The sequence below is a fragment of the Danio rerio genome, chromosome 19, assembly GCF_052040795.2.
Source record: "Danio rerio strain M-AB ecotype USA chromosome 19, GRCz13ab, whole genome shotgun sequence".
Classification (NCBI taxonomy): Eukaryota; Metazoa; Chordata; class Actinopteri; order Cypriniformes; family Danionidae; genus Danio; species Danio rerio.
In genome coordinates this window covers 7,576,704-7,590,293 of record NC_141039.2, presented here as the reverse complement: position 1 = coordinate 7,590,293, position 13,590 = coordinate 7,576,704, and the positions used below count along the sequence as shown (strand labels likewise).

Sequence of the window (13,590 nt, the reverse complement as noted above, 5' to 3'; positions counted from 1 at the left end):
AGATGTTTAGTATGTATGTAGGGGATAATCAGTGGCTCGGTGAGCTACAATTGTTTTAATACATGTAGGCTCTATTTACCACTCCTCTAGGGTTAAACTGTTTACTTTTATCATTTTAATCCATACAGCCAATCTCTGGGTCTTGAGGGTGCACTTTTAGCTTAGCTTAGCATAGTTCATTGAATCGGATTAGACCATTAGCATGCAGCTCAAAAAACACCAGAGTTTTGATAGATATAAACTTGAATCTATATAAAGCATCACTCTTCTGTAGTTGCATTGTGTGTAATATCCGTAATATTACATGTCAACCAAGTATCAAGCTTTTACTAGAAATACTAGAAACTTCCTGACAGGTGTGTTGAAGCAAGTTGGAGCTAAACTCAGCAGGACACTTGCCTTCCAGGACCGAGTTTGGACACCCCTGCTCTAAGCTATCTAAATCTTGTAATTTATGTAGTTACATCATGCATAATATCTGTAATATTACGTGTGTAATATATTTTTTTTCTATTTTAAATATTTTGTGTTTGCTGTGTGCTAAGGCAACACCAAACTTTTTTGAAATAGGTTCATTTTATGGCTCTCTCAAAGTTAAAATGTTGACTTTTACCATTTTTGAATACATTCAGCCAATCTCCGGGTCATGCGGGTGCACTTTTAGCTTAGCTTAGCATAGTTCATTGAATCGGATTAGACCATTAGCATGCAGCTCAAACAAGACCAGAGTTTTGATAGATAAAAACTTGAATCTAAATAAAGCATCACTCTTCTGTGGTGTGATTTTGCATAATATCCGTAATATTACATGTGTGTAATTTTTTTCCTGTTTTTAGTTTCTTTTTTGTGTGTAAATTAATTAAATGAAAAAGCAATGGCTTGCTGTTGGTTAAGGAAACCTGTTTTAAAAATAGGTTAATTTTACAACTCCCCTAAAGTTAAACTTGGTGACTTTTACTATTTTTTGATCCATTCAACCAATCTCCAGAAGCCTCATGTATAAAGTCTTGCGTTGAATTCATACTAAAACATTGCGTACGCACAAAGCTGTAAATGTGCATACGCAGTAAACAATTCAGATGTATAAAACACTGCGTACGCGGAATCCCACGCATATTCTCTTTCTACATCCGACATAAGGTGAAACTGGCTCACAAGCAGGAGCGCAAAACCCCTCCCTGCCCCCTCCGTCTTATAAATATGGAAATGACTCTACTTTGGCAAAACCAAATGAAAAAGCAATGGCAAAATCAAGCAAAAAGAGAAACTTTGAACAGAATGTGAATTGGAGGTGCTCCTATTGAAGATAGACCGGAGAAAAACGGTGTTATTTGCAAGTTTGTCGGCCATTTGATCGACAGAGACAACAAAACAAAAGAACAGCGCAAGTGGCGTAGTTCATAAAGCGCTTGGCAACATGTTTTAACACTATCATTCATGAACCCGGTACCAATCCAGCGTCTGAAGAACTCATGCTTCTTTTTTTCCCCATTACATATCAGATTTTGCCTACTCTTCATCATGAGGAAGACAAGCAGGAATCATTAATAAGTGTGTGTATTATGTTAAGTGCAGTTGAGCATCACATATTATTTGCACATTTATTGAATAGAAATGTTTCCGATTCCCGTAGCCTATGCAAATCGTTGAAAATCGGATTTATGTTCTATACGGAAAATCAGCCAAAGCAAATGAATTTTAGGTTGGAAAAATAATTCATTTTTTAATTTTTCTTTAGAAAAAAACTGAAACTCACAGACCCGAACACCATACAAAGGTTAAATTAAAAAAAAAAAACAATTATTATATAAAATTATAAAAATGTTTTATTAAACATGAAAAAAAAAATGCTTTACTAAAGCAACTGTGGCCCTTTAAAAAAATCCAATTATCATTACAATTTTCTTCAGGACAAATCTATAAAGATAATTTGTCTAGTGAACTAATGAGCTGTAGACACCAAATGACTTAGCCAAGGTAAATTTAATGGTATGTGACTTATTTGCAACCTATTTTAACATTTGAATCAGCATTAACTCAAACATTGATCTTGGGATTTATGAAACAATGCTAGTTCAATAAAAAAAAAAAAAAAAAAAAAAAAAAATATATATATATATATATATATATATATATATATATATACACACACACACACACACACATATATATATATATATATATATATATATATATATATATATATATATATAACCAGAAGTTTCAAGTTCTACAAGTGCAGAAGTTCAAACAACACTGTTTGTTACACATATGCACATTAACTGTCCATTATATTTTGTGCTGAAAAAAATTAATTTAAACGATTGCAACAACACCAGGGTGAGTAAATGATGGCAGCATCTGCTCGAAAGAGAAAGAAACAACAGAAGCCTTTGTTTTGATTCTGTATCATTAGCATTAGTATTCATTTAGTCTGAAGGAATCTATATTTCTTATTTATATTTATGTGTTGTTGCAACCGGCTCCGATATGACTGAAACCAAGTCAAATATGGCAGTTCTTGCCGCTAACAGCAGCTACAGGCTAATTGGCTCTGAATTGAAGAAGCGTCTCTGCCCGCGGTATAAAGCAACAGCAGCCTATTAACGCTTCACTGGCTCAACTTCATTTTCTCAACAAAACAAAGGAGAACGCGAATCGATACAGATCGAGAAACAACATTTATTAGCAAGATTTATTGGGCAACATGCACTTAGATGAAGCAGTTTGTTTGTACTGTTTTACGTTAGTTGGCAAATGTGTGACCCTAGTGGTTTTATTTGGCGCTTTTCATAAGGGAGTGGGTCTAATTGTATTAGTGTTGTATAAAAAATATAGCAAAATAACACATGCATTCGCCTTTTATGCCCAAAAATGAAAATTATCTCCTAATTTACTCACCCTCAAGCCATCCTCTGTGGATATGACTTTCTACTTTAAAGGAACGCTCCACTTTTTTTTTGGAAATCGGCTCATTTTATGTCACCGAGAGTTACACTTTTTGAATCGATTCATTTCTGTGTATGGCTGGAGCACTTTTAGCTTAGCTTAGCATAGATCATTGAATCGGATTAGACCATTAGCATCTCATTCAAATAATATAAAGAAAAGAGTTTTGATTACTTTCCTATTTATTGCTTGAGACTTCTGTAGTTACGTTGCGTGACAGAAAATTATAAGTTGATATTTTCCTGGATGATATGGCTAGGAACTATCTTTCATTCCAGTGAAATAATCAAGAAACTTTGCTGTCGTATCATGGCTGCAGCAGGCTCAATGATATCACACAGTGCCTGGAAATAGTGCCCAGCAAGGTAACAGCGCAGCTGCCACAATGTAACCACAGAAGAGTCAAGCTTTAAATAAAAATACTTATTTGAAATTTTTTGAGATGCTAATGGTCTAATCCGATTCAATGATCTATGCTAAGCTAAGCTAAAATGTTTCAGAAGACCCGGAGACTTGCTAAATGGATGAAAAAAAAGGTAAAATAATTTTTTTTAGGGCATTTGTGAAATGAGGCTCAAAAAAGTAGAGTTTTTCTTTAAGATAAACACATTCGTAGTAGTTTAAAATGTTATCCTGGGTTGTGGTGGTTATTTTCTTAAGCTTTTAAAAGTACATCATAAATTAACCCATATGCCATATGCATATCTTATGAAGCAGATTGAGGTGTTTTTATAATAAAAATACTTAAAACTATAAACTCAAATTACTGACTTCTACTGCCGAATGCATATTATTAACAACTTCCTCCGAATTGACAAATGATGAGGGACATAAGATGTATTCGTAGCAGAAGCTCCTTGAATAGACGAGTCTCATGGGAACCACTTACAGTACAAAAAAAGTTTGTTTAACCCAGAAGAAAATGACGAGCAAGTTGTCGAACTACTTGTCTTGACATTACTGGATCATATTATAAAGTATTTTAACATTACAGTGTGACATTCCTGAAAGACGCATTTAGTCCTGGAGTTTCTGATATGAATGCGCCAAATTTAGGCCTTTTTAGGAAGCTTTAAACAATGGCCACTACCAAACACTGCTATATACTGTAGCATTCAAAAACCTCAACTACAACTTTGTTCTTATCTAAGAAGTAAGTAATTTACACGGAGACTGGCTTGAGGGCGAGTAAATTACAAGGTAATAACATTTTTTTGGTGAGCTTTTCCTTTAATGTCTCAATCACTGGCCACTTTATTAGGTACACCTTACTAGTACTCTGTTGAACCCACTTTTGCCTTCAGAACTGTTTTAATCCTTCATGGCATAGATTCAACAAGATACTGGAAATATTCCTCAGAGATTTTAGTCCATGTTGACATGATAGCATCACACAGTTGCTGCAGATTTGTCGGCTGCACATCCATGATGTGAATCTTCCGTTCCACCACATCCCAAAGGTGCCCTATTGGATTGAGATCTGGTGACTGTGGAGGCCATTTGAGTACAGTGAACTCATTGTCATGTTCAAGAAACCAGTCTGAGATGATTGTCCTGCTGGAATTAGCCATCAGAAGATGGGTATACTTTGATTATAAAGGAATAGACATGGTTAGCAACAATACTCAGGTAGGCTGTGGTGACACAATGCTGAATTGGTACTAATGGGCACAAAGTGTGCGAAGAAAATATCACCCACGCCATCACACCACAACCACCATCCTGAACTGTTGATACAAGGCAGGATGGATCCATGCTTTCATGTTGTTGACCCCAAATTCTGACCCTACCGAACGAATGTGGCAGCAGAAATCGTGACTCATCAGACCAGGCAAAATTTTTCCAATTTTCTTTAGTCCAATTTTGGTGAGCCTGTGCAAATTGTAGCCTCAGTTTTTCTGTTTTTAGCTTACAGAAGTGGCACCCGTTGTGGTCTTCTGTTACTGTAGCCCATCTGTTTCAAGGTTGGACGTCTTGTGCATTCAGAGATGCTCTTCTACATACCTCAGTTGTATCAAGTGGTTATTTGAGTTACTGTTGCCTTTCAGCTGGAAACAGTCTGGCCATTCTCCTCTGATCTCTGGCATCAACAAGGCATTTGCACCCACAGGACTGCCGCTCATTGGATATTTTCTCTTTTTTGGACTATCTCTCATGGTTGTGCATGAAAATCCCAGTAGATCAACAGTTTCTGAAATACTCAGCCCGTCTGGCACCAACAACCATGCCACATTCAAAGTCACTTAAATCACCTTTCTTCCCCATTCTGATGCTCGGTTTGAACTGCAGCAGAGTTGCTGCCATGTGATTGGCTGATTAGAAATTTGCGTTAACTAGCAGTTGGACAGGTGTACCTAATAAAGTGGCCGGTGAGTGTATGTAGAGATATATAGTTGGAATTATTATGTATTTTCCCCAATTTCTATTTGATGGAAAGATTTTAATAAACATAATCATTTGTTCTGTAGACAATCTAATAAAACAAATAAATAAATATATATATATGTGTGTATTTTCAGTAATCTTTTACAATATTAATGCTGTTCTTTCTCAATTGTTGTTCAGTGCGACAGGTCAGATGCCTTCTTCTGTACGAGTGGAGGAAAACCGGCTGCTGGTGAGGAAGGTAGACGAAACGGTCAACACCACTTTTGTGTGCGAGGTGAAGAACCGTCTGGGAACGGGGAAGAAAGAGCTGGTCGCTTTGGTCATCGGTGAGTAACGCAATGCAGGAATGCCACGCGCACTCAAACATTCAGTACACTTTCCAACTCAACAACAAAGTCCTGACCAGGTGCGGTAAGCTAAACATGCCGTGCCTGCTTAGGACACTACTGCACGCCACTTTCATTGCACGCAGTACAAGGAGAAAAACAGTACGCGGGATTGATCTGGGATTCACTTCTTTAATGTGGGTGGGCTTCAGAAGCTAGACTCTTTACTCGGTGGTTGGGTTTCTAGTTTTCCTGCCTAACCCAATTTTGCGGGATTTTCTCCAGAAGGTCTTTGTTCTATGCGAAGTCACTTGGTGTGAGCCAGTTTGCCGGGTTGCTTTTTATTTCTCCCTTTCACTTGTTGTTTTCTTCCCCCCTCTTCACCACCCCTAACAACACAGTACTGTTGTATCTTTGATTAACCCCTTCTAACAAAAAAAAAAGATAAAAGACAGCTATTGTTGTTTCCCTCTCTGTTCCTGTGCATGGTTTTCTTTCTTTTCCTGCAGCTTTGTTGTCCCGCACTCTCGCACATGCTCTGTGCAACCCTTGATGCACAACACTGTCTTGATGGTATGTTTGCTGAAATGTTTACCCGCTGTCGATCAGATGCCGAGATGCCGCTTGGCTAAACGGACGCGTGTAGGCCCCACAAGCCACTGTGTGCTTCTGGCACTTTCTCAAGCCAAGGCAAGCGCAAGAGCCTCTTTTAGAATCCGTGGGAATCCTTTTGGAAATTTCAATTGTCTTGTGGGAGAACAAAGGCTCTTTGTAGGCGCACTGTAGCGAGAAAATGTGGGATGTTTTTCTAGTGTTTTTTTTTTTGCTAATCAGTATTATAGGGATGAGTTTTATCACATGGAAAGATTCATGTTAAAACACACATTCTGTGTTGACACATAACATGGGATTGTCGCAAAGTAACTGCCCTGTCAACGGCCTGAAGTTTTTCACAGCACTTTCAATTCCTGATTAAAGGTCTGCCAGTTTCTCTGCTGGTTGAGGTCATTTTATACTGGTTCATTCTTTTTTTTTAAGCAGGGATGAAGAGCTGTTATGATGTTTGTGAGATATAAAGATGAAATTTCAGAGAAGTTAAGTGGTTTGGAACGGACTTAATGGTTTGCTAGTCTGAGCAGGTTTCAACTTTAGTCTGTTTAAATGGTCTCACCGCTTCCTGACTATTTACTGTATGAAGCATCTAATACCATGTAAACAGTTTAACTTAGCATGCCTTCTCCAGTCTAAACATTTAGAGGAGTGTTTGACACTTTTAGTTGATGAGGGTTAGATAAACTGAGATTAACTGAGATAAACTTAGAGATTAGATAAACTGATGAGCTGAAATTTTAGCTCTTCCTCTGGGAGATTAGCTAAATCTTGGCTTGTTTAGGCTAAATTATGTCTTCCGCCTTGGGTTGGTTGGTTAGGTTAGTCAGTTTTTACGGTTTTAGAGGGATCTTGAACTCTTCAGTTGGTGATGGTTGGAAATGCACCAGAGTTTATTTCAATGGAAATAATCGGATGAGAATAGCAATTTAGTTTTTTGACTGAAGGAGAAAAACTCTGCTCAATGGTCATAACAGCATAATATTCCTCTGTAATACATGTAAAAATCCTCTAAAAATACATGTGCCTGTAGACGCTCCCCCAGGCACATATATACTTATGTAAATATATGCTCCATGTACAGTTGAAGTCATAATTATTCAACCCCAACCCTAACTGATTTATTTTATCTTTGCCATGATGACAGTAAATAATATTTGACTAGTTATTTTTCAAGACGCTTTTATACAGCTTAAAGTGACATTTAAAGGCTTCGCTAGGTTAATTAGATTAACTTGGCTGGTTGGGGTAATTAGGCAAGTTATTGTATAATGATGGTTTGTTCTGTAGACTATTGAAAAAATATAGCCTAAAGGGGCTAATAATTTTGTCCCTTAAAATGGTGTTTAACAATTTTACAGCTGCTTTTATTCTAGCCAAAATAAAACAAATAAGACTTTCTCCAGAAGAAGAAATATTATCAGACACATTGTGAAAATTTCCCTGCTCTGTTAACCATAATTTAGCAAATATAAAAAAAAATAAAATCAAAGGAGGGCTAATAATTCTGACTTCAACTGTATATCAAATAATAGTATATATACTTGTTCTTGCTGCTTGCAGTAACGATTATGGTGCTGTCATGGCAACCCTGGTAAAATGACGCATTTCCACTTGTTTTTCATCAATAATAAATTTAATCATTTAACTGTCATTAAAATATATATTGGCTTGTGCTCTTTTTAAATTAGTATATTACTTATTGACTTATATTTATAAAGTCTTTAATTAAATTTGTTTATATTCCTTAATAAAATTAGAAATAAGCATTTAGGTTTCGGTTTTTCAGCTTCAGTTGATCCTGGAGATTTGTTTTCAGGACAGAATTTTCATTTCAGTGTGTCTCTAAGGTTAAACACTGGCTTGTTAGACTTGCAGTCAAGCAAAATCTTGGCTGGTCTAACTGCCTTTAAGTAGTCTTCCATACTGGTGATGGGCAGTCTTGTTGATCTCTCAACCTGACCATCTGAAAACTGAAAAAAGAGTTGAAACTAGTTGAAAACCATGAAAATTTTTCCAAACAGTATGGCAGCTTGGACGACCAGCTTAAACAAGCTAAAACCAAAGCTTAAACTTGCTCTGGTTGGTTTAAACTTTTTTTTTTCATTTTATTTTTCAACAGGGAACGCTTGGTGGGGTTATTCAGTGTTAGTTATTCACTTCCCTCACCTGCAATTTTTCCATTTGCCAGCCACTTTTGTGCTGTCATGACAAAGCTGGTAAAATGAAGCATTTCCACTTGTTACTGTCATAAAATATTATTAGCTTGTGCTTTTTAAAATCAGTTTATTACTTATTGAATAATTCATTTTGTATATATTTCTTAATAAAATAAGAAAAAAGTATTTAGGTTTCAGTTTTTTCAGTTTCAGTTGATCCAGAAGGTTTGGTTTCAGCACAGAATTTTCATTTTAGTGCATTCCTTAGGTAAACACTGGCTTGTTAGACTTTCAAACAAGCTAAACCTTGGCTGGCCTAAGTTGAATTAAATGGCCTTCCAGAATGGAGAGTCTTGCTGATCTTCCAATCTGACCATCTGAAAGTGAAACTGGTTGAAAACCATCAGAATTGTCTAGTCTTACCATTATGGTAGCCGTAAGGACCTGCTTAAACAAGTTAAAACCAGAGCTTAAACTTGCCCAAGCTGTTTTTTCTTTTGATTTTCAATTTGAAACACATGGTGGGGTTATTCAGTGTGAATTATTCACTACATCCACCCGCTATTTTTCCATTTGCCAGCCGCTATTTGTGCCCGTTATTATACTGCGCGGTGTGTATTTCAATTAAGTCATTAAGTCAGGTGTAAACAGGCCCTAATACAAATGCAGACACGAATGCCACACCATGACAAAGCCCAGCGGACTGCAGGCGAGACTTGTGCTGACGCAAGAGGAATTTAAAAACCCCCCATCTCCCAAAACTGTACTCGTGAATTAGACTAGATTGCACTTCTCCTCAACTGGTCCACCAGCCTAGCTGGAGAGAAAGTGTGTGTGTGTGTGTATGTGTTTATGTGTTAAAAAAAAAGTGAGAGAAGAGAGCGGAAGGAGGGCTGTTATCAAGAGGAACGTCCCCCAGACAGAAAGCTCTGGAAGTTGAAATCACTCTCTTTTTCTCTTCCTGCTCTGAAAGGGAGGGAGACCTCAGCTCATGCCAGCCAACAGACTAATCATGCAGCTTGCCAAGAAGGAGTTTTTCCTCATTTCGTTCTCCTCCCCAGCCATTTTCAGACAGCTAATGCTGAAAACTAAAGGCTTTCATTGTAGGCTCTTTTTGGGGGTTGGAGAGGCCATTTAGCTGCTTAAATTCTTGGCTGGGTTTCGGTGCCGTTTACTGGGCTTGATAGCGGCTGCTCTTAAGGAAACACTTTTTGCATTACATTTGCATGCATGCATGTATGTATGCAAGTGCATGCACAACTTAAAAACAGCACACAAGGCACATCCCCGCTGAACACATCCATCGTGTTTTGAATGCATCATCAGGTCAGTTGTAGGGGTGGGGATCTTCAGGGATGATCCGCTCAATCGGATTCCAATTCTAGGAGTCATGATCTGATTCCAAAATAACTTTTTTATTATTATTTTTATTATTAAGCAGTTACTTGAATAACAATAAGTACATGACATGAAATATATAGTTTAATCTGCTGGTTTAAAACATACAGAATAATAATGGAATACACTTATGTAAACAACCATGACATTACACTTATCCCAACCCAAATCAACCCCACAGTCAAAATATACGAAAAAAAAAACATACAAATTAATTAATAAATTAATAAAAGAGCTTAATAAAAGAGTTGTTAGGGGAAAATTTGAAAATTCTTTTTTTTTTTTTTTTTATATATATTTTTTTAGGAGTTTTCACCTTTATTGATAGGACAGTGGAGATATAGAGACAGGAAAGTGTGGGGAGCAGAGATAGGGGAAGGATCAGCAAAGGACATCGAGACGGGAATCGAACTCGGGTCGCTGCGAGCACCTTGGTGCCATGTGTCGACGCACTAACCACTAGGCTATTGACACCGATGAAAATGTGAAAATTCTTAATGTAATTTTTCCCTTTTTCTTCTGCTCTGCAAAATCTAATCTGACTTTACATTTTAAAAGGTTTTATGCTTGAGCTTTTATGACTTTAATCAGTGTATGACCAACATAGGCTCATTCTGAAAGCGTAGCCCTATATACATGTCTGGAGATCGCAAATTATGTAACCAGAGGAGAGAAGAGACTGTTTGTACAGGTGGTTTGTCAAGCCTACTCACCTGTGTGCTAATGTCGGTTAAAGTCTCAGAGAGATGAAAGTGTGTGTCTACAGCAGTGTCGTGCGGTGAGGTCTGTGGCTGGTGAGGCACGACTAGTCATATTTACTAATAAACTGTATGCATTCAAAATATTTGCCAACTACAGATTGTGTTTTATATCTCCTATCATCAATTATTTTGAAACGATTGCGTTATCTTCTCTGCCGTCCTTTGGTTCTGGCATTGATCCACCATTATTTTTTCACATTGTGATTGAAAGTCCAATTTTGAGAATTTTTTAGCTGAGACATTACATCTGCGATTTTTGCAGTCAGTCAGAGCAAAAACATAAAATAACAGACTCCTGTTGAACTTTACAACGTAGAAGAAGAGCAACCACTGAACATGAATAACCTTGAGCTCATGAGCGCCCCCCTTCAGAGCTTCTGCCTGCCACACCTCATGTCTTTTCAGTGTGGCTTTGGGCTCTATTTTGACGATCCAGGCGGAAAGTCCAAAGCGGAGGGCGCACAAGCCTTAAGGGTGTGTCTAAATCCACTTTTGCTATTTTAAGGACGGAAAAATCCACTTTGCGTTGTGGCGCATGGTCTAACAGGGTTGAGCTTGTTCTCTTGATGAGTTATGGGTGTGTTTTGAGAATAAACCAGAGTCTCATCTCCCATTCCCTTTAAGAATCAGTTGCGTCGCGCCATAGGGCATTTGCTATTTACATGGCAGACTTTGTAAGTGTAATAACTGAACCCTTCACTAGAGAGAAATCAAATAAACAGAGCATCTACAGCACGAGAATGAGAGATGAGCCTCCTCATTCTTTACTTTCACTTTCACTTTCACTCTCTTGGATAGGGAAATGTGTTGCACGCACAGATATCCATTAGCCCATACATAATTAATTTAGTTTGTTAAGTGCAAAGATTTGTTTCAAAACTATTTCTAAATTCAGTTCTAATTTCCAGCAAACGAATTAATGAACAATAATAACAAAGTGTGGTCAAAAAACTGAGTTATTTCCAAATACATATGCTATGCCTCGTAATGGTCTAAAACCTGACATGTGGGCAAATCTAAGCTTGTTTGTAAAACAAATATAAATATGCATATAATAAATAATACTGCTATATAATAATAACATTATACAAAAGCAAATTGAATGAACTGAAAAAGCCCCCCCCCCCGAGATGAAGAAGGCATGAAAGTATGGTTTTTATATATATGTAGGCTAGAAAATAATATTTTTTGTAATATTTTAATCCTCTAATTCTTTTTCATTTGTAAAGATATTTGCGTATTGCTGTACATCCTGTGTGTATTAAGCAATGTTTAAGCGAGGCGCACAACTAACGCGCTCTGCACTGGACTTTAGACCTCCTCTAAGCTAGTCTATCGAACAGTGTATTTTAGTTCCTCAAAATAGCAACGCGCCAGCAATGCGCCTTAACACACCTCCTTTTTTAGACCAGAACAACTATGAGCGCACATACGAGCGCAAATGCATTTGCTATTTAAACAGCGTGCTGTAAAACGTCAAAACGACTCTTGCGCCGAGCTGAAACTAGCAAACAACAGCATTGCCCTATGGCGCAAATGCCCTATGGCGCGACGCAACTGATTCTTAAAGGAAATGGGAGATGAGACGCTGATAGGTTTATTGTATGATAGGGCCCTTTATGTCAGATTCTAATATTAAATAAGTGATAGACAATGTGAAATACATTACCTATCAAATCCAAAGTTAGGAAAATAATAAAAATGTCTACAATGTATAAAAACATTTTAATAAAGCCTTAAATTAGCAGCATACACTGAGTGAGCAAAAGGCACACACTCGACACAGTTTGCAGAGGATTGCACAGGCTAACGTGAGGCACAGCTCGATATACACAAAAAACAGTGATTTTTTAAATTATTAAAGTATTGATTATTACATTTTTATTACATTTATTTAAATGTCTGTTTCTAGTTGTCGTGATTTTATTTCAATACAGAATCGATTCTGAACTTTTGAGAATCGATTCAGAATCATTAGAGAAAGAATCACAAAGCATAGATGAATCATATTTTATTTTCTCCCACCCCCAGTCAGTGGTCAACTTCTCCAGAAGGACCATGCTACAAATTTGACCCATCCTGCCAGCTGAATTGTATTGGGCCTGGCAACCGTTATGTTCTTCCACTTCCATATATTAATTTTTTCTCATGTTTTTTGAAAACAACCTTGTATTTTTGAAGAATTTGCTTAGTGAAAATGGCATTAAACAACTTTACCGCCAAACAAAGCACTTACAAGAGGATAGCAATAATCCTGCAAGGGCTTGTGCTTGTTTGTCTGCTTCACAGCCATCATTTTGGGTAATTAATATTTATTAGCCAAGATATGAAATGTTAATTCTTCCTGACCTTCTTGGTCTTCCAATCATTCCTGCACCCGCGGGGTAAACAGTACGTCTGCGCTGGTCCATCATGTAGACCAGCACCAAATTAGCACTCGAGAAAAAAAAAAAAAAGTTCCTGCTGGTCTTTTCAAATAGGACATCGCCTGGAAGATTGAAATGATTTTCTGAATCCGAACATTAGCTCACACAGAGCTAATTGCAGACTGCGTCTCCTCACTGCATCCTTCATTACCCATTTGGATCATCAGATCTGGCTCTGTAACTCCCAGAGATTCAGATTAATGCTCAAATGAACTGCTTTTTAATGGTTTATTCTAAAAGGCGAAGTGCATAAAATGTAATATATTAATCAAATAAGGATCTGGTTTTAGGGAAATCAACCTCAGATGTAACTGGGGGTCAGTTTTGACTGTGAATGTCATATATTTTTTGTTTATATACCCCCCAAAAAGTCCTGTCAGGATTATTTAGTACAAAATCAGTTGACTCACTACTACCCCGCAGGCCTAAAATGCTAATGAATCACCATTTTAGATCTTTGTATTTTGTCACCATCTTTTAAATCTCTAGTTCTTACCCATTTGTCATTTTACATAATTATACATCATGCTCAAATGGTATTTCACCCATATATTTTGACATTTCATTTCAACAA

The 13,590-nt window shown here is 37.2% G+C and overlaps 1 protein-coding gene and 1 long non-coding RNA gene across 6 annotated transcripts in view; one reads left to right on the top strand and one right to left on the bottom strand.

The window, feature by feature from the left end:
- The window catches only part of pvrl2l (PVR cell adhesion molecule related 2 like), a 334,672-nt gene that overhangs the window by 164,532 nt on the left and 156,550 nt on the right, over positions 1 to 13,590 (top strand). For all 5 annotated transcript variants that reach the window (XR_015516015.1, XR_015516014.1, XR_015516013.1 and 2 more), the window contains exon 6: positions 5,515 to 5,663. Coding sequence is in view for 2 of the 5 variants with exons in the window: in XM_087294622.1 (XP_087150748.1) it covers positions 5,515 to 5,663 (149 nt within the window). In the remaining 3 variants the exon portion in view is untranslated. The remainder of the gene's footprint in view (positions 1 to 5,514; positions 5,664 to 13,590) is intronic.
- Positions 10,100 to 13,032, bottom strand: LOC147839568 (uncharacterized). The gene is made up of 2 exons (XR_015516444.1): positions 12,149 to 13,032; positions 10,100 to 10,681 (listed from the first exon to the last, which is right to left on the bottom strand). It is a non-coding gene; the product is annotated as an uncharacterized LOC147839568 (long non-coding RNA).